Raw genomic sequence first — 24,992 nt, 5'->3', positions numbered from 1 at the left:
GGACGCCCATCCCCGGACACAAAGAACCACCAACGCACCGATGTCTGAGGGCGTCCGCCACCGGATATGAACTTTTTTTAAGACAGTGAATCTTGAAACCAGAGAAAAAATAGAGAGTTTTAACTTGTTTATACAAAGCTAACTGAACCATGTGCTGCATCAACATGATAATAAAATAATATTATTCACTTTGTTTCTGTCTAAATTTGAATTCTAATAAATATTTTAGCTTGAAATAAGTGAAAAAATCTGCCAATGGAACAAGTGTTAGAAATGTTCTTCAATCAGCTCTTTTTACTCTCATTTCACAGCCAGTACTTTTTACTTTTACTTGAGTAAAGAAGTTGAAACAGTACTTGGAGTATTTTTAACAGTAGTACTTCTACTTCAGTACACACTGTGTGTACTTTTACCACCTGTGTCTGAGACCTCCTTCAGGGTCCACCTGAAGCTCTCAGTCTGCTGTGGAAAAAGGAAATCCAGGTGAGTTTCTCCTGATCACCTGAGGCCGTCATTACTGTGTGAACCCACACACCACTCCTCACTCCTCCCACCCGCTGCACACAGTCACTGAGTACAGACCGGCTGATTCCTGTAAAGGGAGAGGCAGGAAGAGGCGGAGCAACAGCTGAAAAACAAGAAGCTCAACGTCATTTTGCAGAAGTGAAAGTGTGAGAGAGCAGCAGCAGAGCTGCAGTCGAGTCCTGTTTGTCTCTAAAAGAAGATTCACTGGAGTCCATCAGGTTCCTCTCAGCAACAGTGGTGAGTGCAGCTGATCACACTTCCTGCTTCTACACAAATCTTCACTCTGTTCACTTCATCAGGGTCTAGAGCGCCACCTCATTTCTCCATGGTGCCACTTAGGCTACGTCCACACTCGCCCGGATAGATTTGAAAACAGCGCTCCGCGTCCACACTAGTGTTTTCAGTCGTTTTCACAGAGTTGTGCGTCCACATTAAGACGGCTGAAAACTCTTACGTTCCAGTCCTGCGCATGCGTGAAACGCAAGACGATTCGACCGGTCTCATTTCTGTCTGCCGCTTATTCACTTTCCAGCTGTTTGAAACGTCGCGGCAAAAGGTGGAGGAAAAGCACCGAGTTTTAAAATGGACTAACAATGAGGTGGAGTTGTTGCTGCGAGTAACACAAAAGTACAAAGTTGCAAAAGCGAGAGAGAAATAAAGAATTTGAAGAAAAGCTCTGTGGAGCATGTGCAGACTGATATTCATCTTTAATAGGACTGTCAAAACTGCTGCTGTATAATGCTCTCCACTATCTTTGTTTAATTGGTCACATGCCTGCATCACATGACTAACATGCATCATTGTTTTAGAAAGTCTCTGTTTTCACTGTTCACTGTGACACAAACGCACCGTCTCCAAATTATTTACTTTCGGGCTGTTTGAATCGTCGCAGCAGAGGTGAGCAGCGTGATAGGAGTGGATGTAGCTGTGGGTAATGAGAAAAGATGAAAAGAACGATTGATAACTTTTTCGTTAAGGCCGGTGCTCTGACACGGAGCCATCAACCTCTCAGTGTCTAACACTGGTCTGCAGACGGCATCAGATAATGAGCCACATTAGATGGACTCTGAGCCCACTGACAGTAAAAGGGTGAAGTGTAGACATTTGGAAGAGAGCGGCCTGACCAGTTTCTCTGACTATGATACTGTAAAGCTGACAACATGATGCATTTACTGTGGTGAGTGTGCAAAGACCATGGCAGGTGTTGTGCCAAGGTAGGGATCCCCAACAGGATCTGTTTCCCTGCGTCAGGAACATCGGCTGGGCAGGGAAAGCGGACCCAACGCACTCCGCCTCCATCACGACCAACTAGACGTGGAAGGAGTGATGTTTTAGTGACAACATGAAAGATGAGTGTGACCGTTCAGTTTGTGGGTTACAACAGAAAATTATACATTTATTGTTCTCGTGTGTTATCGGACGGGATCGTTTTAACAAACCGAGGACATTTTCCTGATAATTATCTGTATCCTCCTGTAACTTTACTGTTTAAAGAGCTAAAACCTCCAACATTTCAGGATCAATAAGTCCTTATAAGACGTGTTTGTGAGCTAAAAATCAAGAATGTGGGATACTGTTTGTCTGTGTCAGCCAAACAACTTCACATCTTTGTAACGACTGTTAAAAAGATGTTCATCCTGTTGATCCTGTTCATCTGGACGCTGCACTGTACAGCAGACACGACGTTGTTCAGTTTGTGTTTCGGATGAACCAGTTTGTGTCTGAGTGTGTTGCTGGGTCTCCACCAGTTACTCTGACAACTGAAGGTTCAAGATTTTTATTTTGACATTTGCACACAGGACCAACAGTCCATGCACAGTGGAATACTTGTGCAGAGCTTTCCAAGTCAAATCACACTTGAACAATATAAAGACAGAAAAAGCAGAAGGATAGAAATGAAGTCCGGAGTAGGGTAGTCGTACTATTTTCTATATACAAAGAAAAAGAAGAAAATGTACAGAGAGTGTGTAGTTCTCTACCTCTTATCGCACTCACAGTGTTGCACATTTGTTCCACAGATCTGTTTCACAAGTCTGTTGTGAGTGTATTGCCCGATGGTCAGTGAACCGATGATACATTCAAAATGAGGTTAAGTAGTGCTGTGTTATTTTAAAGAAGTCCAGACGCTTTTCTCTCCAAGCTCCTCAGACTACTGACGCTTGTTTCTCTCTTTGTAAAATGAAATTTAAAGTGAATTTTGAATCAAATGTTTCTCTTCTTTCTCCCTCAGAGTGCAGACATGTCTGCTGCCAGCAATCTGCGATCTGAAGATCAGTTTCTGTGCTCCATCTGTCTGGATGTGTTCACTGATCCAGTCACTACATCATGTGGACACAACTTCTGCAAAACCTGCATCAGTCAGCACTGGGACATGAATGTCAGCTGTCAGTGTCCCATGTGTAAAGAGACTTTCTACACTCGACCTCAGCTGAGGATCAACACCTTCATCTCTGAGATGGTTGCTCAGTTCAGACGTGAAGCTCAGCAGAAAGCCAGCAGCAGCAGCTCAGAGCAACAAGCTGCCAAACCAGGAGAAGTTCCCTGTGACGTCTGCACTGGAACCAGACTGAAGGCCCTGAAGTCCTGCCTGGTGTGTCAGACCTCCTACTGTCAGACTCACCTGGAGCCTCATCTGACAGTGAAAGGTCTGAAAAGACATCAGCTGATTGATGCTGTGGAGAACCTGGAAGGCAGGATGTGCACGAAGCACGATAACCTTCTGCAGCTGTTCTGTAAGACCGACCAGACATGTGTCTGCATGCTCTGCTCTGTTTTAGACCACAAGAACCACGAGTTTGTTCCTCTGAGAGAAGAATATGAAGGAAAGAAGGCAGAGCTGGAGAAGACAGAGGCTGAGATTCAGCAGATGATCCAGAAGAGACGACTGAAGATTCAGGAGATCACAGAGTCGGTGAAGATGAGTAAAGATGCTGCAGACAGACAGAAAGCAGAAGGTGTTCAGGTCCTCACGGCTCTGATGGAGTCTGTTGAGAGACGCCTGAAGGAGCTCATGAAGGAGATCGAAGACAAACAGGAAGCTACAGAGAAACAGGCTGAAGGTCTCATCAAAGATCTGGAACAGGAAATCTCTGAGCTGATGGAGAGAAGCTCTGAGGTGGAGCAGCTCTCACGCTCTGAAGACCACCTCCACCTCCTCCAAAGCTTCTCCTCCCTGAAAGCTGCTCCACCCAGCAAGGACTGGACAGAGGTCAGAGTTCATCCACCATCATATGAGGGGACTGTGGGGAGAGCTGTGGCTCAGCTGGAGGAGACAATCAGGAAACCCATGAAGAAGAAGCTGTTTGAGGCTGAGCTGAAGAGGGTGCAGCAGCATGAGGTGGATGTGACTCTGGATCCTGATACAGCTCATCCTAATCTCATCCTATCTGATGATGGAAAACAAGTTTATCATAGTGATGTGGAGAAGAAACTTCCAGACAACCCAGAGAGATTTTCTTACTGTGTTATGGTTTTAGGAGAGCAGAGTTTCTCTTCAGGCAGATTTTACTTTGAGGTTCAGGTTAAAGGAAAGACTGAGTGGGATTTAGGAGTGGCCACAGAGTCGATCAACAGGAAGGGAAAAATCACACTGAGTCCTCAGGATGGTTTCTGGACTGTGTGGCTGAGAAATGGAAATGAGTACAGTGCTTGTGCTTCCTCTCCAGTCCCCCTCTGTCTTCATCCTGGTCCTGAGAAGGTGGGGGTGTTTGTGGATTATGAGGAGGGTCTGGTCTCCTTTTATGATGTAGGTGCTGCAGCTCTGATCTACTCCTTTACTGGCTGCTCCTTCACTCACAAACTCCACCCATACTTCGAACCCTGTTTGAATGATGGAGGTAAAAACTCTGCACCTCTGATCATCTGTCCTGTCAATCAAACTGATCAACGACTGATTTTATTGGATGAATGATTGATTTTTCTTGAAGGGAATAAATGAACATATTGAGTGTAAATCCTCTACAGTCTCCATGTTTCTATAGAATCTGATCATCAGGACTCTGATTCACACTTTGATTCTCATGGAGTTTGATTTGAACAGAAGAAAAGTTGAATCAGGAAATGTTCCCACTGATGGAGACTCGAGCTGAAGAGCAAATATCAGAGAACAAATGTCCAAAAGCTTCATTTCCAATAAAGTTTGTTCAATGCTTTGAGTGAATCCAGACTCATGTGTGGCTGTTATACGGAGCATCAGAGTCCAGCTGAGTTATGTTGGATACAAACTGCTTATTTTGGCTCTGTGAGGAGTTTTGTTCACTGAAAACTGATGAGACGGATAATATTCAAAGAACTCTGTAGAGATTCATGCATCCATGTTCTCCACCTGCAGGTGTGGAGGAGAAAGGTGGAGCACAGACTGCTGCATCCTTCCAGTCACATCATTTTGATGATTATATTTGCATGTTGTGATGATTTGGGTTAAAGACAAACAGTTGAACGGCTGCAGTCACAGCATGAAGACGATGCTGAAGCTGAGCTGTCAGTGAACATGTTTCACTGTGATTTGATTTGAAGAATAGAAAGTGTGTGTGGCTGCTGACAGCTGCAGTCTCTGCTAGTCTGCATATTCCTTATAACCAAAAAAACCCCTTTTATCTGATATTTTCACCTTATTGATTGATTATATATATCTATTATATTTTCTCACCTTACCTTATTTTGACCTTTGACCTATGTCCTTGTTAGCCTTGATCTTCCTTCATCAAACGTGAAATTTCTTTCACCTTTGAACTTAAAGCTTAAATCAAACCTTTGTTAAAAAGCTTCTTACCAACTTGTAATTCCAACTTTCTGCATTAAACACGTATCTTATCATATAAACACTGGATCACTGAGAGAACTTTAGGCAGAACCAAATGAAGCAGCTGACCTCGTCAAACTCACAGCGACAGTAACTGACAGTGAATTATTTTAATCTTCTTCATTGTATTTGTTAGAAACATTTATTTTCCTTTAATTGCACTTTGGTTAAGTTAAATCCGATGTATTAACCGACCTTTGAGGTGAAGTGCAGCTGCGAAGAACGCTACGGCAGGCAATGAGGTGCGTTTAATGTCGCTCTGTTAATTTGAGCGTCCATAAATTGAATGTCTTATTTTTTCTTATTTTATTATCGCTAATTTATTGGAGAATTAGTGAGAAGTGTTGTTGTCGGTCTTGAATATATTTGATGTAGCCCATACTGTTAAGGTAAGTGTCATGTTTTTAGTTGTTAGTCTGATGAAGAATCTTTTACTTTTCTCCAAAAGTTGATTGTGTTTATCTGGACATAGTGTTTTTCAGGTCCAGCTGAATGCAGGTTTCCCCAGTCTTATACGTGTCAGGAGCATCAGCACAGCTGAAATGCATTTTTCCTAAGCACCGTGTCTCTGTGGCTTTTAAACCCCAAAACACGCTAAAACAAAAATGGGTCCACCCCAAGGATGGGGTCCCCCGGTGTAGTAACCTCGTTTCTTCGAACATCGACGTTCATTCAGGAAACCACAGCTGCTAGTTGCACTCACCACACGTTTGTCTTATCTGCCTATTATGTAGCCTTCACTTCCTTTAATAAGAGCAAGTTTTCCACTATAAACACAGAGTCTAACAAAAGACTGGAGACTGTTTTGGTCATTTCCCTCAGAGTTTGTATGTTTTGTTGTTTTTCTGGTGATGAGCTTCAAACAGCAGCAGATTGAGACTCAAATAGAACCTAATAAAATCAGTGAAGCTATTCATTGCTCATGTCATCCATCAGGGAGTTACTTTAATATCATTACATTGTTTGCTTTTAGTAAATGTGGGAATTGAATATGAATTCATTTTATGTTTTTCTTTTCTTTTTTATTTCTTAATACCTAACTGCTGCACCTGTACTGCCCGTATCTCTGCAGATATACTGTATAGCCACTCAAAACTGATGTTCAGATAAAGTGTGGGAGCCGCCTGTTTTCTCTCTCCATTATAATTCCTGACAATTTTATTAGTTTGGGCGACCTTTACATGTAGGTTGTTGGGATCACAGCAGAGTTAGAACAGAGGGGACATGGTGTTTGTTAAATGTCCGAATGGCCCAGGTGGAAGAAGCTGTTAGTGAATCTGGAGATGTGGGACCTGAGGTACCAACATACAACACTGTAAAAAATGACAGATGCCACCAAAGTAAATAGCAACATTTTACTTTGTTGTTTGCATCATTTTTAAAAATGTATAATTTCTATTTGCATTTCAAGTTATGAAAGGTATTGATTAAACATGTTTATGTTTTTTTTTTTTCTTTAACTGTTTTCCACTCGGACTATACAAGAGGTTGAAGATACTATTACATACGGAGAGAACTCCACACCGGGTGTAGGCTTGCATGACTAAGAAACTATTTGAGGAAATTTTGTGGAGTTTGAGGTTGGACTCGGCTGCACATGTGTTGAGGAGCACTTGGTGAGGGCTAGTTCTTTAAGGTTCAGCAGCTAACAAGACGGTGTATCGGTCAGGATACAGGAAGGAGGACAACAGGCTTCCACTTTGCTGGATTGTCACCACCAGCTGTTTTATTGCCACCTAGATGCTCAGTGTTGCCAGCAGTCTGTAGTAACAAACAAGTTGCCATCAGTATATAAATATATACAGCAACAGCTTCACTAAGATAAACATAACGGATTAAATGAAATAAACCAACACATCCATCTGAATATACACATAACAGAACATATATAATTTGAACTATGCCAATCTTACATCTCTTGCTCCAAACACAGAAAGGACACAATTAAACACAGTGAGAATGTCATACATAGCCGAAACATCCACTCTAACTGTAAACAAAGGACTTTGGCACCAACGTGTGGCCGAATAAAATTACTACATAATGGCGGCGGCCGGCGGCACATGCTTCGAGTTACGAGATGAAAAAAAAGCGGTGCTACAATGCGGTAGAATGTAACTAAAGCCGCGGCCAACATCAGAATCGGAAAATAAACATATTTAAGGAAACTTACTTCCAGTCATGAACTTAACACTCGGAGCATCACCGTGAAGGATGGCAACCAGGAACAGCTTACGAGGTAACAGAACTAACACTGAAAAAATCTCCCCTTCTCGAGTAGCATCGCGATACCCCCAACTTCTGCCTACGTCATTTCCTACGACTCCACCCCACACAATATTGCAGAACATAGACATAAAATCCCAGAGCCTTTCATACAACATGTGTGCTTAAGCCGATCGATGGCTGCAGACTCTGTGGGAACTGAAATCAGCCCGTCATCGATGCAGAAGTGTCTCTCGACAAAGTGTCTTGTGTCTGCTCCAAAGTTTGTCTCGCCTTCCCAGGTGGCTCGTCATAGGTAATAGATGGTTACTACTGGTGACGGGCTATTACCAAAAATATGCACCCGGGCGTGGTCTTCCTGCACTTTGTCACATGAGTAGAAGTAATCAACAACTTTTTATTCATTTCTATTCTTATGAGCACGAGAGAGGGGGGGGGGGGGGCAGGTACTAAAGATGAATAGCACAGCAATTAGTTGAATAGACGTTAAAAGAGAAGGTGTTTCAACAGCTGTTGTCTACACCCTTGACACAGGAGAACAGAAGACTTCACCACCAGGACCTCCCCACCAACTGGGTGTCACCAACTTTCTCACAACACCTCACTGTGACCTACACAGATAACCAGTGTGCAGCTTTGAAATATAACATCCAGAGTCTATGTGACAAATGGCTAAACAAGTGCCATCATAGCAGGGAGAAGGGTGAACATGGTAACATAGAAGATGCTCTCCCAGGCCTATTACTGCCTTCTGGTCATAATGTCCACTCTCTTTCAGTGACCTCTCACCTTTAATATCCTATGACCTTCATTGACCTCTGACTTTCAGTGACCTCTGACCTCCTGTTGCAGGTGTGTGTGTGCTGCTGCTGTCTGCACTGACTGTTTGTGCAGGTGAGTAGATGAAGTGCACCATGGTCCAGGGCCCTATTTCAGGAAGCCGGTTTAGTGCAAACTCTGAGTAAGCATACCCTGAGTGAACGAAAACTCTGGGTTTTCGGTTTCACAAAGCGAGTTTAGATTAATTCTGAGTGAGTTACTATGACGACACACTCCGTGAAGCTAACCTGCCCCCTAGCAGGTTTACTTCAACTAACCCTGACGTTCTCCGCCTCTTTGTCGGAAACCTGACTGTAGGAAGTGTCAGACATGGCGTGCCCCTTCCTTGAAGAGCCAGTAGATGTTGAAGCCCAAATTCTCCGCAGAGCTCTCCGCCGGGAGAGAGTGATTAGAGCGCGTTTGGACATTTTATCATTTCCTGATGATTTCCTGTGTGAACGTCACCGTTTTTCAGCACAATCTATAATTTATTTGAATAACATCCTCAGGCCTAATATTGCTCATGTGACACATCGCGGACATTCCACAAAATTCCACAAAATTGCAGGTATCAGGATGAACAAAACTTAATTCATGATGTGGTGATACTTGAACTACTACTTAAATTTTACATTTATTCTCACGGTTCCCAGGCGTGATTGGCTGTACAGATGGCACTCACATTCCAATCATTGCTCCTTCAGTAAATGAAGGAGACTATGTGAACAGGAAGTCTTTCCACAGCATTAATGTACAGGTACATAGTTCCCTGTAGCATTTCAAACTAACAAATTATTTCATTATAGTAATGGATGCTAATTTGTGTTCTCTGCACTGTGAAGATCATATGTGATGCTGCCAACATTATCACAAATGTGGAAGCCAAGTGGCCAGGCTCTGTGAGTGGTGGTGGTGGAGGACCCCCTCCGCTTTTTTTCTAGTGGCCATAACGGGTCACATTTGAGCATACAGAGTAAGCAAATATGTACTTGTAATGTGCTCAGATAATTTCAATAAGTGCTTACAGAAAGAAAATTAATGTAGCCTCTAACTGCAATTGATTTACATCGGACAAACAGACCAAGCACTATGGCTCATAATACAATTACACCTCACCTGTTTGGACTATATTTTTATATTTCATTTTTACTTGCTGCCAGGAACGTTTGGGGCCTGTTGGGTTGCACCTGCGCTCACATCACGTCACAAAATAAAATGTGTAAAATAAAAAATAACATATGATAAAATAACGTGTTAAATGGGTGGAAATCCCTCGATCAATGTTTACATTAACACTCACGCATTGACTCTGTCGGCTATGTTTTGCCATGCATGCTCCCTTTCTTTTGCAGCTGAGGCTGTGTTACTTTTTTCCGCGGAATTTGCATGTTATCAGCATATGCTGCCATCAGAATTTCGGCCTCAAGCGCTGTGAAATACATTGACCGCGCCTTCTTTCCCTCCGTCTCCATGATGACTCGCTTAATCTGTGCTCCACTAATCAGGGCTTTATGTATCCTCGTGCGCGCGTTTAACTTGGGGTTAAAGCAACTCCGCGTTGATTGAACTACTTGTTATCAGCCTTTCTGAAACCGAATATTCCGAGTTGGACAGTTCGGGGTTACTCAACCCTGAGTATCGTTTTTCACTCTGAGTTTTCTAAACCGGCTTCCTGAAATAGGGCCCTGGACACTAAACACGGACACACAGGTGAGCTGCTTCCTGGAAGAAGGCGGGACTTCACCTGAAGCACGAAAGGTGGGAGGGAGATTGAGAAAACTGTTGATAGAAGCAGTTCTAAGAATTGCTGTAGAAATAAGTCACTTATTTAAAGGTTTATTACCCACATGATCAGATCAGGCAGAGTGCATCTATTTTACTGTTTATAAAAAAACAAGGAAATATACTACAAGATAATGAGAGGTGTTTGTGTTCATCTGTTACTCGTCTACATTTCAGTGTAAAAACAGGACAACAAATCTGTGTGGGAGTCAAATTGTTAAATGTTGTCATTGTGTTACTTAAGTTTGTAAGTCTTGGTTCAAGCAGCCTGATCAAAGACGTTCCTTTGTCTCTGACCACCTCTCCAGCCAGTTTGTTGGTGGGGAGGCTGCAGTGTTTTCTTATAGGCACATCTATGTGAGGGCTCTGTTTGCTGCTTAGTAAGCTTCCTGCTTTATCATCCTTTTGTGGGCAGGAGGTCACACAAACGCACCCCAAACACACACACACACATAGTGTACTGTAACTGTTTTCAGTAAAAGGTCGTCTGTGGGTGGATTCAGTGCTTTCCTGACACACCGAGCGGTCCTCCCTTGCTAGCAAGTAAAAGCTGTTCGTCTTGTTTCCGTTAACAGGAACAAGTTTGTAAACCAGCGGGGCCTGTGGAAGCACAGACACAGCACTCTGGCTGAGGAAAGGTTGAAGATGGAGGTGAGAACGTGGACTAACTCTGAATGCAGAGCTGGCTTGGAGCTGTGGAGACTTACTGAGGAGTAAAGTGGACATGAAGGAGTCACAGAGGGAGGAGGAGGTGAACAGTGATGTTTGTTAGACAGGATCAGACTGAAGAGGGAACATAAGAAGAGTTTCATGCTGGATTTGAACAGGACAGGAAGATAAGCTCCGCCCAGCAGCTGAGTCCTCTCTGCTCACACTGGTGTTGGACTGCAACATCAGGGAGTCTGCTTCCACATCTGGTTTCCACAGCTGGAGGAAGCTGTCCCACGAGCACGCCTACGCCCCTCTGTCATTACTGAAGTAGTGATGGTGTTTAATCAGTGTGAGACTATTTCACTGGTCCAAGCAGAGATTTACATAAATGAGCTTTTATGAGTTCTTATATTATCTGATCAGGCCGTTTGCTCCTGTTAAAGAGAAATGTGCATCGAACGTTGTGGGTATTCATGAGTCTAACAGTTTAAACCTGTGTGTGACGTTGTGTCCTTGAACGGCCCTGACAGACGGCTGTAGTCCATAATATTAATGTTTCCTGCTGACTAAAATAAGCAGCTGAGCTCTGTGAGGGCAGAGCTGCTGCTAACAGGTGAGTCTGTTACCTGGACTGGACTGAGTGAGCTGCTGTGTCACAGCTTTATCAGTGACACACTCAGCATGTGTGTGTGTGTGATATGTCATAGTGCTTGAAACACACATGAAAATATATTAAAGGTTGATTCTTTTTTCTTTTGGTTTGTGGAACAAAAATCAGCAACGAAGAAACGTTAGCGTAAAACTTGGTGTAGAAGTGCAACAAACGTAAGCCGGCTCATTTGACGCTGTGAAGCTTTAAAAGGATTTGCGCACCTACATCATTATTTACGGTTTAAATTGTGCTGCCTTTAGGTGCACCTGGTAAATTCAGGAATCTCTACTCCAAACCACAGCAGTTAGTCAGTTAGTTAGTCACACAGTCAGTTAGCTTTGTATAAACACGTGTTAGAAATGTTCTTCAATCAGCTCTTTTTACTCTCATTTCACAGCCAGTACTTTTTACTTTTACTTGAGTAAAGAAGTTGAATTAGTACTTGGAGTATTTTTAACAGTAGTACTTCTACTTCAGTACAGACTGTGTGTACTTTTACCACCTGTGTCTGAGACCTCCTTCAGGGTCCACCTGAAGCTCTCAAGCTCTGTCCCAGTTCAGGGTCTGCATGCTTGAAGTACGCATTTTAAGTGCGGTTACGTCACCGCCACGCGACGACGGCTGTCCCAATTCGAAGTGTACTTCAAATGCATACTCCAAATGCGCCGTCGATTTCCCCAAATATCAAGCGTGGTCCGGTGCACGCTTCATGGTCCCATATATCCCACAATTCATAGCGCGGCAGTGGGTGTGGATAATTTTGCCGCAAAATACGGCAGAAGGGAGCGGCCGAAGAGGTTTTTTTTTTTTCAAAACTTAATTGAAATCATAAAGCGAACAGTCAGTCATTCCAGTTCAGTTTGTACAGTAGACATACAAGGCAAATAAGAGTAACAATATACAGTGCAATGAAATAAGAAGGATGAATTAATAAAGGAGAAAAAAAGAAAAAAGGGGGAATGTGACAGACTTCATAACAACTTTGTACTTGAAAGTTGTGACAGCTCATTCGTTAAACATTTCTGGATGAACTTCAATCAATGATAAACCTTTTTTATTGGAAGTTAATTTAAGAGAGTTTAAGTAATATTCAATTTCAATCAAAAACAACTTAAATGATGGGGTTGAGTTTTGAAATTTACATTTATGTATGTGGAATTTCCCTAATAAGACGGAGTGGCCAAAGAGTGAACTGTCAAAAGTACTGAATATGACGTCACTTATTTATGTGCGAATGTTTAATAATTAAAGTCAGTCATATATCCACAAACACAACAAGCTGAAAGTCAGTGATATATGTATATGTGTGTGTGTATATCATAATAATCTGACAATACTATAATATTGGCCATATTATATTTACATTGCCACAGTGAGATGACTTTAGTCTCATGAACAACATTAACTAATTGTTATTTACTAACTAATCTTAAATGACTGTTCAGCACAGAAATGAAGCCCAACAATCATGTTTTACTGTCCTGTGGTCTCAGCCTCAGATACTCAGCTAAAGTGATGTCATGACAAAAATGAATGACCAACAAAACATTTTTCTCCTTCATTTCGGTCACACAAAGCTGTATGTAACGTGTGTCGCGGTTAGTATCATGGTTGCTAGGCAACCTGAACAGCGCGACGAAGCGTATACCGTCCCATTTCACAAGCCTCTCACTTCTGCACTTCTAGTACGTAGTACGCGTAGTGTGCGTACTTCAAGCGTGCAGACCCTAAATTGGGACACAGCCTTTGTCTGCTGTGGAAAAAGGAAATCCAGGTGAGTTTCTCCTGATCACCTGAGGCCGTCATTACTGTGTGAACCCACACACCACTCCTCACTCCTCCCACCCGCTGCACACAGTCACTGAGTACAGACCGTCTGATTCCTGTAAAGGGAGAGGCAGGAAGAGGCGGAGCAACACCTGAAAAACAAGAAGCTCAACGTCATTTTGCAGAAGTGACAGTGTGAGAGAGCAGCAGCAGAGCTGCAGTCGAGTCCTGTTTGTCTCTAAAACAGTGGTTCTTAACCTGGGTTCGATCGAACCCTAGGGGTTCGGTGAGTCGGTCTCAGGGGTTCGGCAGAGCCTCCACTGTGACATGCACGGCTCATTTTGTGCACCAATAAAAAACATATCTATGTTTTGAATTTGAAAAAAATCATATTTTATTTTTCACTAAAAAGGGGTTCAGTGAATGCGCATATGAAACTGGTGGGGTTCGGTACCTCCAACAAGGTTAAGAACCACTGCTCTAAAAGAAGATTCACTGGAGTCCATCAGGTTCCTCTCAGCAACAGTGGTGAGTGCAGCTGATCACACTTCCTGCTTCTACACAAATCTTCACTCTGTTCACTTCATCAGGGTCTAGAGCGCCACCTCATTTCTCCATGGTGCCACTTAGGCTATGTCCACACTCGCCCGGATAGATTTGAAAACAGCGCTCCGCGTCCACACTAGTGTTTTCAGTCGTTTTCACAGAGTTGTGCGTCCACATTAAGACGGCTGAAAACGCTTACGTTCCAGTCCTGCGCATGCGTGAAACGCAAGACGATTCGACCGGTCTCATTTCGGTCTGCCGCTTATTCACTTTCCGGCTGTTTGAAACGTCGCAGCAAAAGGTGGAGGAAAAGCACCGAGTTTTAAAATGGACTAACAATGAGGTGGAGTTGTTGCTGCGAGTAACACAAAAGTACAAAGTTGCAAAAGCGAGAGAGAAATAAAGAATTTGAAGAAAAGCTCTGTGGAGCATGTGCAGACTGATATTCATCTTTAATAGGACTGTCAAAACTGCAGCTGTATAATGCTCTCCACTATCTTTGTTTAATTGGTCACATGCCTGCATCACATGACTAACATGCATCATCATTTTAGAAAGTCTCTGGCTGTATCCCAATTCAGGGTCTGCAGCCTTAAAGGCCGCATTTCAAGGCCGATTACGTCACAGCGACGCGACAAAGGCTGTCCCAATTCTTTTCCTTTTTTTTTTCTTTTTTTTTTCATACTTTTTTTTCATACTTTTTCATACTTTAATTAAATTTATTAAATTTATGCACATATTACAATCTCTCGTTGGGAGACAACATTAGTGCAACAACATCTTGAAAAGGTTGAATAAGAAACCAAACGAAATAGGAAAAAAAACTAAAAGCAAGAACAAAAAAAACCAAAACAAAACACACATATATATATACATAAATATATGAAGGCCATTTTTATGACATATAACAGTTTCCTTTCTGTGAACACTTTAACATACATGTGGCTTACTTAGTACACCAAAAACACAATCATTAAAAGGATAGAGATTGAGTCCCATTGTCGCATATCAAAGCAGCCTCTTTACATGAATCCCTCAGTAATTCTAAAGATGACAGAAAATATTTTAATTCAATTTTCAATACAGTTAGGGAAGGTCTTTTACTTTGCCATTTACATTTGTGTATGTGGTATTTGCCCATAATTATCACCACCTTGTGTAGCATGGACAGTTCCTTAGATGGATCACCATTATTATATAAAACTTGTGTTAGAGTCAGTCCCATCTATTCTTATACTCAACCAGTCTACTAAATCTTGCCAAAAGTCAGTTGTTACTGAGCAGGAAAAAAACAAATGATCAATACTTTCCACATTTTGTGAACAAAATCCACATGGCTCTACCTCAAACCCAAACCTTTTTTTAAGCATTTCAGCTGCTGGGTAATATCCATTAATTATTTTAAATTGCATTTCTTTGACTTTGGGGGGGATAGGCCATTTTAAAAAGTGCGTATATTTGTTCGTTATTTTAACATTACTCCCTTTTAGTTTTGTGTTACTGTTAAAGTCGTGAAATAATTTGTTTTTAAATATCTTGTTCATGGTTTTATTATTACAGTTTTTATCCGTCAAAGGAATCTGGTTTAGATGTAAAGAAGGTAGACTAATTTGTCCCTTAGAGTAATACAAATAACCTTGAATCAAACTCAACAGAGGTAAGGGGATTGCCTTACAAACCTTGTCATATTCTTTTTTTTTTTTTTTTTTGCCTGTCCCATTTGGTTCTTTAGCCATCAGAATTGTTGTCTGAAGACCAACAAGGATACCCAATGGATTTACTTTGCCAAATGGATCTTCGTGGCATTGCCGTATTGGTCCATTTGGTCGATCTTTGTTTTTATTATTTATTATATTTTATTTTCAGATGTTACAGACGGGACAGACATCAGTGAGGGATAGGAAAGGGAGAAAGAAAGAGGAAGGAAAGGAAAAACAGAAGGGGAGAGGGACAGTGAGAAAGGGGGGGAGAAAAAAAATAAAAATCTCCTGGATCACCTGTTGAGAGAAGAATAGAAGACAAAAAAAACAAAGCAACATACTAAACACAACACCATCGCATTAATCTAGCTAAGTGTAAACAGCAGTAAATACTAAATATTCAATGTTGTTGTGCAGCACGCAGGACAGATGTGCTTCGAAGTAGCGGCCAAGAAAGGTGTAATTTAAGTCTACGAGCAGTGAACACCCGTGTGCATACCTGTGTGGATCAGCATGCTTGTATTCCAAAGGTTTCTCCATGTAACGATCTGCTAGGGAGTGTGGGGGGGGCCACAGCCCTGTCCTCCAGGGTATGAAGCAGGTATGGAGGAGATCAAAACTCCAGACATCCAGAGGCCCCCAGAACACAAGAGACCATGGAAGACCAACAGAGGGGCAGCTGCGCCACTGTCCCAGCAAGAGCTGAGGAGAGTCCCAGATGAGGGCTCACTCAGCAGCCGCGGAGCAGAAGCCAGGGGGAGTTGCAGTGACGCGCCCGTGAGCTCCGCCGGCCGCCAGCTGTGCCTGAGTGACCGAGCCCCAGGCCGAGAGGCCGGGGGCACCCCACCTCCGAAGTGGCCCGAGCGAGCCCCAGGTTCCAGGCCCCGATAAGCGGCCGCCAAGGAGTGAGCCGGTGTGTACCTGGACGCCCATCCCCGGACACAAAGAACCACCAACGCACCGACACCTGAGGGAGTCCGCCACCGGCAGGGGAAGTGGTGGTAGGTGGAGATAGGCCTCCAAACCTTGGAGGGCCTGAGGTGTCCCCAGAGAGGTGGTGTCTGATACCCAACCTGACATATAGACACAGACATACAGGCACACACAGACACAAACATCCATTCCCCCCCTCATGCTCTCATATGCACTCACTCCACACTCAACCAACGTGGAGACAGACATAAAGAGACGCTGTACACACGATCACACTCCCCAAGCGTACTCTACAAACCGGGTCTAGGTACCCTTGCCCCTGGAGGGGGGAACTGCACCCAGACCCAGGTGGTGTTACCCTTTTCCCTGCGGTGGGGAGAGGCAGACCACCCCGACTCCGTAGCAGCAGGGAGGCCCCACACTCCAGACCGCAGCCGGACGGCCAACTCCTCCTCCTAGCCCTCCCGCTCCAGCAGGCCGCAGAGAATGGGGGTGGGAGAAGACTCCAAACCTCCCTCCACCCGCTCATTGTAGTGTTGATGCATGTGTGTTCTAAGGTGCAATTAAAACCCAGGAGGGCATGGAGCTACCTGCCAGAGAGCAGCAGGTAAGTGCATAGTCCCTCCTGCTAGCCCTCAATGTCTAAGTGTATTTAAAATTGAGAGATGGGCAACGACGCCAGGGGTGAGGTGTGGTTTTATTATTACAGTTTTTATCCGTCAAAGGAATCTGGTTTAGATGTAAAGAAGGTAGACTAATTTGTCCCTTAGAGTAATACAAATAACCTTGAATCAAACTCAACAGAGGTAAGGGGATTGCCTTACAAACCTTGTCATATTCTCTAAGGGAACACTGAATGTTAAACTTAGCATTAAAAACACCCACTGAGAGAAACTGACCCCTTTCATCAAGTAAGTCTGTTATAAAGATTATGTTTTTTTCAAACCACTCTTTAATAAACAATGACTTCTTATTAATTGTAATTGTTCTGTTATTCCACAAGGTGGAGCAATGTGGTGAAAAGTTATGGGCAAACACCATCTTCCAATAAGACAAGACCTGCTTATGATATTCTGACAGTTTCACAGGCAACTTCAATATATCAAAATCACATTTCAGGAGAAAATCCAACCCTCCCACCTTTTTGAAAATATTTTTTGGGATATGGAACCATATGGAGTCAGGTTTCAAGAGGAAGGCTTTTATCCAGTTTATTTTAAATACTCCAACCATTGATTGAAAATCAATTGACTTAATACCACCTTTAGCGTATTCTTTGACAAGTTGTGATTTTTTTAATGTAATGTGTTTTATTGCGCCAAATGAATTGATAGATTATAGAGTTAATCTTTTTAATACTTTTCGGGGTAATGTATAGTGAGTATGCTGGATAAACCATCTTTGAGACGCCCTCTGATTTGGATAATAGATTGCGTCCATAAATTGTAATATCTCTCGTCAACCAATGATTTAGTGTTTTGGACATGCCATCAATTTTGTCTTTTAGGTTTTTTGCTTCTCTAGTGTTGATGTCTTTGTTTAAATAGATGCCTAGATACTTAACTTCATTTTTCACTGGAATCGTCCTCATGCTATTTTCCAAACAATCATAAAGTGGCAAAAGTTCACACTTCTTTAGGTTCAGACACAAGCCTGAAGCTTTAGAAAAAATTGAAATGACATTCTGTCCCAATTCTAAGGCTGCTCTGTCTGTCACTGTACGTCTGTCACTACCCGATCCGTACCGGAAACCCGATCGGTACCCTGCATGTGCGAAAGGTTTCTACTTCCGGTCGTAGCGTTTTACGATAGTTCTGGGTCAGAGTATCTGTTAAGATGTTAAGAATAACAAGTATATCTTAAAATGTTTGCAATAATGAAGCATTTCAGTACAATGTAGACAAAAACGAAAAATAAAAAGATAGTTACGGATCAGGACTCCCCGATCCTTACTGCGCATGTGTAAAGTCTGACCGTACAAATCGGTTCTACCCGATCCGTACCGCGCATGTGCAGGGGTTTTCTTCTTCTTCTGTTCCTTTAATGGCAGTGTACTCCCCAGTGTACGAGGATACCGCCACCTGCTGACTGAGCGAATGAACCCTATTGTAAACTGAATTAGCGTCATTACAAACGTGTGTTAAATTTGATTTAGTGATAATCGAGTGTGTTTATGCTTGTCTGTGAGGAGAGGATTGTTGGAATAGTGATGATGATGTGCGCTATCACTGTCAATTGTCAGTAAACACTTCATCTGGCTGCTGAATCTTCACGTGACATATTATAAAGTCTGTATTATTAACTCTGTAATTAGGCGCCATTCTTCTTATTTTACGGCGCTGTTGCTCAATCGGGGGACGCTCTCTGTGGAGGAGAAAAGCAAAAATTTGTTGCGTATACGGATTATTCATTGTTTAAATGTCCTGGTAGTCGAAAAGGAGGCAGAGCTGCTGAGAAATGCTAGGAGCTAACTGGGCGCTAACCGTATCATTCAAATATATTGAATGTCGCAATGTTGGCAAAGAGAGGAAGTGACGTAAGATTTGCGCATGCGGGGTACCGATCGGGTTTCCGGTACAGATCGGGTAGTGACAGCGTCCTTCATTTCCCTGAATTTTAAGGCTGTGGCGGTGTAGACTTCGTGGCCCAACATATCCCAGAATGCATAGCGCGGCGATGGGTGTGGATAATTTTGCCGAAAAAAAAACGATAAGGGGTGCCCGAAGAGTAAACTTTAAGTACTGAATATGATGTCACTTATTTATGTGCAAATGTTTAATAACGAAGAACATTAAAATATTGCTGTTGGCAACATGTCGGCAAAGTTATGTGACATTAGTGACGTTTTTTGGGTTTTTTTGTTTGTTTGTTTTTTGCCTGTCCCGTTTGGCTCTTTTGCCATCAGAATTATTGTCTAAAGGCAAAGAAAGATGCCCAACGGCTTTACTTTACCAAATTGACCATCCCAGCCTTGCCGTAATGGTCCATTTGATTCACCTTTTATTGTTTATTTTATTTATTTTTTATTTTCACTTGCTAGATACGGGACAGACTTGAATGAGGAAAAGAAATGGGAGAAAGGAAGAGGGGGAAAAACTGCGGAGAAGAGGGACGAGGATAAAGGGCAAAAAACAAAAACCAACAAAATAAGCAGACAAAAAAATACATCTATCGATCACCTGGATCACCTGTTGAGAAAGAAAAAAGAAAACAAGCAGAAGAAAACAAGAGCGATATAATAAACAACATCACGATGATATATGGGAATATGACAGTAAATACTAAATATTAAACATTATTGTGCAGCACGTAAGATCGTTAGTGACGTTTGTACTAACTTGGTTTTAAAGCTTAATCTTATAGAGAATGATCAAAGCTCGTGTAGCAACAAACAAACAAATGAACAAAAGATTTTCTCCTTCATCTCTGTCAAACAAAGCTGTATGAAACGTTTCCAGCTGTTAGTATCATGGTTGCTAGGCAACCTGGGCAGCGCAACGGAGGCTACACCGTCCCATTTCACAAGCCTCGCACTTCCGGCCTTAGCGGTCTTTAAGTACGCGGCCCTTGTGGATCGTTAAGGCTGCAGACCCTGAATTGGTCTCTGTTCACACTGTGACACAAACGCACCGTCTCCAAATGTTTCGTTTTCAAAATGTTTTCCTTGGAGAAAACGCCGTCTCGGTGTGGACGGGAGGCCAAAGCAGAGAGAAAACTGCTTTTTCAAACAAAAACGCATTAGTGTGGACATAGCCTAAACAAATAGGTCACACCGGTACGACCAGCCATTCGAGCAAAAACAAAAGGAAAAGTCTCCGTGTGGTCAACAACACATTATGCCCATATCGTTGGCTAAACCAATCAGAGAGAGGGCAGGACCTCTCTGATTGGCCGTGGTCCAGATATTCCTGCAGGCCTACGTGTGGACGTTTGAAAGTGCAGGAGGTGAGCAGCCTGATAGGATGGATGTTACTTACTTAGTTACTTAGTTCCTCCTACGCCGAGCGGCGCATCGGGCAGCTAGTGATCTCCATCGATGTCGGTCAGCAGCGACTGCTTCAGCTTCGTCCCAGGCAATGTCGACAGTTCTCAGATCGTCCATAAATGTTCGACGCCATGTGGTCTTTGGTCGGCCTTGCTTTCGCTTGCCAGTGCGTGGACGCCATGTCATGGCAATCTTAGCTGGGCGATGAGGGGGTAGGCGTAAAATATGTCCCGCAAAGCGAAAGCGCCTTTCTGCAACAACATCGGCTAATGGATGGATGGATGAAGCTGTGGGTAATGAGAAAAGAGGAAAAGAACGACTGATAACTTTTTCGTTGAGGCCGGTGCTCTGACACGGAGCCATCAACCTCTCAGTATCTAACAGTCGAAGAAGCTGTTGAAGAATCGTGTTCTGTGTGTGATGCTGCTGTCCACTCTGTTGTGTCTGAGATTGTATGTGCAGCTTTGTATGTGCAGGTCCATGGATGCAAGTGTTGTTCCCATAATCCTCTCTGCAGACTTTCTGACTCTTTGCAGAGCCTTCCTCTGTGTCTGTGTAGTGTTTCCATACCAGACAGTGATGCCTGCGGTGAGGATGCTGTCTATCAGTCCTCTGCAGGCCTGGGTGAGAGGGTGGTGGTTCATGCCAGCTTTCCTGAGCAGCCTAATGAAATAAAGCCTTTGCTGGGCTTTTTTCACAGTTGCTGTAGTGTTGAGAGTCCAGCTCAGGTCTGATGTAACCTGCAGTCCCAGGAATCTGTGGCTGTTTGCCCTCTCCACCTCCGTCCCTTTGACGATAAGAGGCTGCAGGGGAGGGAGTTCTTCCAAAAGTGCAGTATTCATTCCTTGGTCCGTGTTGAGGATGAGGTGAAGAAGCTTCTGTGATGAAAAGAAACTTAAAGAAGTCCAGACGCTTTTCTCTCCAAGCTCCTCAGACTACTGACGCTGTCACGGGGCCGAGTGGCCTGTACTGAACAGGACTCAGGTGCAGAAACCCAGAGCAGAGACAGCAGATGATGTAACAATTATTTATTAGGCTTAAGTGGAAAAAACATAGCAAGGACAAAAAAACAACAACAATAAGACGTGGAGCTTGACGTGGCGTGGCCTGGGAAACGTGGCTAGGGTGAGGGAACGGGGCCTGAGATGCTGAGTGGAGCTGAGCAGGGAACAGTCACACTGAAGAGAGAAGACAGTGGAGTTAGGGAGGTGGTGGAGGCAGCTCTGGAGTGGCCAGTTGTAAGAGTAGCAATTCTTACTTGCAGTAGGGGACATGGAGTGTTGAGAGGGGGGTGATGAGAATCCAGGGGAGGCCGAGTGGCGTGGAAAGGCTGGCCTGAGATGCGGGGCTTCAGATGGAGTGTGATGGCAGGAGGGCAGGCAGGTGAGGCACAGAGAGATTTTCAGAATGATTGCTTGGTATCCTGAGTCCGGAGGTGGAGCGTGAGCCAAGGTGAATCCAGCAACTGCAGCACAACAAAGTCTCGTTAATAAGATAAATCACAGCGAGAACTTGAAGCATAATGGCCTGTTACCAACATGTGTTGATGACGAACTGGCAGTGAATGAACATCAACGTGTGGTTTAAATCCGTCTGGCTTGATTGCCTGCAATAGGCTCCAGGTGTGCTGGAGTTGGCCCTGCCCAGGGGTGGATCCCAGGTTACTTCAGGAGCCTTATGGAAATTCCAGCCACCCACCGCAGACCATGACAGATGCTTGTTTTTCTCTTTGTAAAAATGAAATTTAAAGTGAATTTTGAATCAAATGTTTCTCTTCTTTCTCCCTCAGAGTGCAGACATGTCTGCTGCCAGCAATCTGCGATCTGAAGATCAGTTTCTGTGCTCCATCTGTCTGGATGTGTTCACTGATCCAGTCTCTACATCATGTGGACACAACTTCTGCAAAACCTGCATCAGTCAGCACTGGGACATGAGTCAGAGCTGTCAGTGTCCCATGTGTAAAGAGACTTTCTACACTCGACCTCAGCTGAAGATCAACACTTTGTTCTCTGAGATGGTTGCTCAGTTCAGACGTGAAGCTCAGCAGAAAGCCAGCAGCAGCAGCTCAGAGCAACAAGCTGCCAAACCAGGAGAAGTTCCCTGTGACGTCTGCACTGGAACCAGACTGAAGGCCCTGAAGTCCTGCCTGGTGTGTCAGACCTCCTACTGTCAGACTCACCTGGAGCCTCATCTGACAGTGAAAGGTCTGAAAAGACATCAGCTGGTTGATGCTGTGGAGAACCTGGAAGGCATGATGTGCACGAAGCACGATAACCTTCTGCAGCTGTTCTGTAAGACCGACCAGACATGTGTCTGGATGCTCTGCTCTGTTTTAGACCACAAGAACCACGAGTTTGTTCCTCTGAGAGAAGAATATGAAGGAAAGAAGGCAGAGCTGGAGAAGACAGAGGCTGAGATTCAGCAGATGATCCAGAAGAGACGACTGAAGATTCAGGAGATCACAGAGTCGGTGAAGATGAGTAAAGATGCTGCAGACAGACAGAAAGCAGAAGGTGTTCAGGTCCTCACGGCTCTGATGGAGTCTGTTGAGAGACGCCTGAAGGAGCTCATGAAGGAGATCGAAGACAAACAGGAAGCTACAGAGAAACAGGCTGAAGGTCTCATCAAAGATCTGGAACAGGAAATCTCTGAGCTGATGGAGAGAAGCTCTGAGGTGGAGCAGCTCTCACGCTCTGAAGACCACCTCCACCTCCTCCAAAGCTTCTCCTCCCTGAAAGCTGCTCCACCCAGCAAGGACTGGACAGAGGTCAGAGTTCATCCACCATCATATGAGGGGACTGTGGGGAGAGCTGTGGCTCAGCTGGAGGAGACAATCAGGAAACTCATGAAGAAGAAGCTGTTAGAGGCTGAGCTGCAGAGGGTGCAGCAGCATGAGGTGGATGTGACTCTGGATCCTGATACAGCTCATCCTAAACTCATCCTGTCTGATGATGGAAAACAAGTGTACTGTGGTGATGTGAGGAATAATCTTCCAGACAACCCAGAGAGATTTTCTGTGTGTGTTTGTGTTTTAGGAGAGCAGAGTTTCTCTTCAGGCAGATTTTACTTTGAGGTTCAGGTTAAAGGAAAGACTGACTGGACTTTAGGAGTGGCCACAGAGTCGATCAACAGGAAGGGAAACATCACACTGAGACCTCAGGATGGTTTCTGGACTGTGTGGCTGAGAAAAGGAAATGAGTACAAAGCTTGTGCTGGTCCTTCAGTCCCCCTCTGTCTTCATCCTGGTCCTGAGAAGGTGGGGGTGTTTGTGGATTATGAGGAGGGTCTGGTCTCCTTTTATGATGTAGGTGCTGCAGCTCTGATCTACTCCTTTACTGGCTGCTCCTTCACTCACAAACTCCACCCATTCTTCAGTCCCTGTTTGAATGATGGAGGTAAAAACTCTGCACCTCTGATCATCTGTCCTGTCAATCAAACTGATCAACGACTGATTTTATTGGATGAATGATTGATTTTTCTTGAAGGGAACAAATGAACATATTGAGTGTAAATCCTCTACAGTCTCCATGTTTCTATAGAATCTGATCATCAGGACTCTGATTCACACTTTGATTCTCATGGAGTTTGATTTGAACAGAAGAAAAGTTGAATCAGGAAATGTTCCCACTGATGGAGACTCGAGCTGAAGAGCAAATATCAGAGAACAAATGTCCAAAAGCTTCATTTCCAATAAAGTTTGTTCAATGCTTTGAGTGAATCCAGACTCATGTGTGGCTGTTATACGGAGCATCAGAGTCCAGCTGAGTTATGTTGGATACAAACTGCTTATTTTGGCTCTGTGAGGAGTTTTGTTCACTGAAAACTGATGAGACGGATAATATTCAAAGAACTCTGTAGAGATTCATGCATCCATGTTCTCCACCTGCAGGTGTGGAGGAGAAAGGTGGAGCACAGACTGCTGCATCCTTCCAGTCACATCATTTTGATGATTATATTTGCATGTTGTGATGATTTGGGTTAAAGACAAACAGAGTTGAACGGCTGCAGTCACAGCATGAAGACGATGCTGAAGCTGAGCTGTCAGTGAACATGTTTCACTGTGATTTGATTTGAAGAATAGAAAGTGTGTGTGGCTGCTGACAGCTGCAGTCTCTGCTAGTCTGCATAACACACACACAACTTTCCCCCTGAGGCAACGATGCAGCAACAACACAAAGAACAGCTGCAGACACACACACACTGTTAAAGAACACTTTACTGTTTAAGGCAGAATTCCTCAGTAACAATGATTTGAGTCTACTGTGTCTACTGTGGTTTCCAACATACAATCTACTGAAACATGTTTTTCTTTCTGCCGTACAAACTATTTGATCACAACATCTTTGCTTTTTTCCTCCAATCGTTTATTCTGATTATTTTATTTAGTTTAACTAAGAAAAGCTTAAAATTTAACTCTTAACCTGATTTAAACGTTTAATTTCTCATTAACTCAGACTTTTAATTTATTTCCTTGTTTAATGTATTATTTCTTTATCCTTGTTTAAGTTTTGCCGATCCTTTCTGTGTAACCTGTTTAATCTGACCTTTGACCCTTTAATTTTAACTTAACAGTACTCTTGTTTTGACCTTTGACCTCTTTATTCC

General features: G+C 43.4%; 1 protein-coding gene across 1 annotated transcript; it reads left to right on the top strand.

Moving 5' to 3' along the window:
- Positions 1-339: 339 nt before the first annotated feature.
- On the top strand, positions 340-24,536 carry LOC308409964 (uncharacterized protein). The gene is made up of 4 exons (XM_080902963.1): positions 340-762; positions 2,756-4,434; positions 13,688-13,751; positions 22,177-24,536. The coding sequence occupies exons 2-4, from the start codon at positions 2,765-2,767 to the stop codon at positions 23,854-23,856; spliced, it is 3,414 nt and encodes a 1,137-aa protein (XP_080759089.1). The 5' UTR covers positions 340-762; positions 2,756-2,764; the 3' UTR covers positions 23,857-24,536.
- The last annotated feature ends 456 nt before the right edge of the window (positions 24,537-24,992 follow it).

Source organism: Rhamphochromis sp. 'chilingali' (genome assembly GCF_963969265.1).
Source record: "Rhamphochromis sp. 'chilingali' genome assembly, chromosome: 1".
NCBI lineage: Eukaryota > Metazoa > Chordata > Actinopteri > Cichliformes > Cichlidae > Rhamphochromis > Rhamphochromis sp. 'chilingali'.
Note: the sequence above shows the minus strand (reverse complement) of the source record. Positions and strands in the feature narration are given on the sequence as shown.

Coding starts and splice junctions, on each gene's coding strand:
- LOC308409964 (XM_080902963.1), top strand. CDS start 2,765: ATGTCTGCTGCCAGCAATCTGCGATCTGAAGATCAGTTTCTGTGCTCC. Junction 4,435..13,687: donor CTGATTTTATTGGATGAATG/ATTGATTTTTCT, acceptor ACCTCCAACAAG/GTTAAGAACCACTGCTCTAA. Junction 13,752..22,176: donor GGTTCCTCTCAGCAACAGTG/GTGAGTGCAGCT, acceptor TTTCTCCCTCAG/AGTGCAGACATGTCTGCTGC.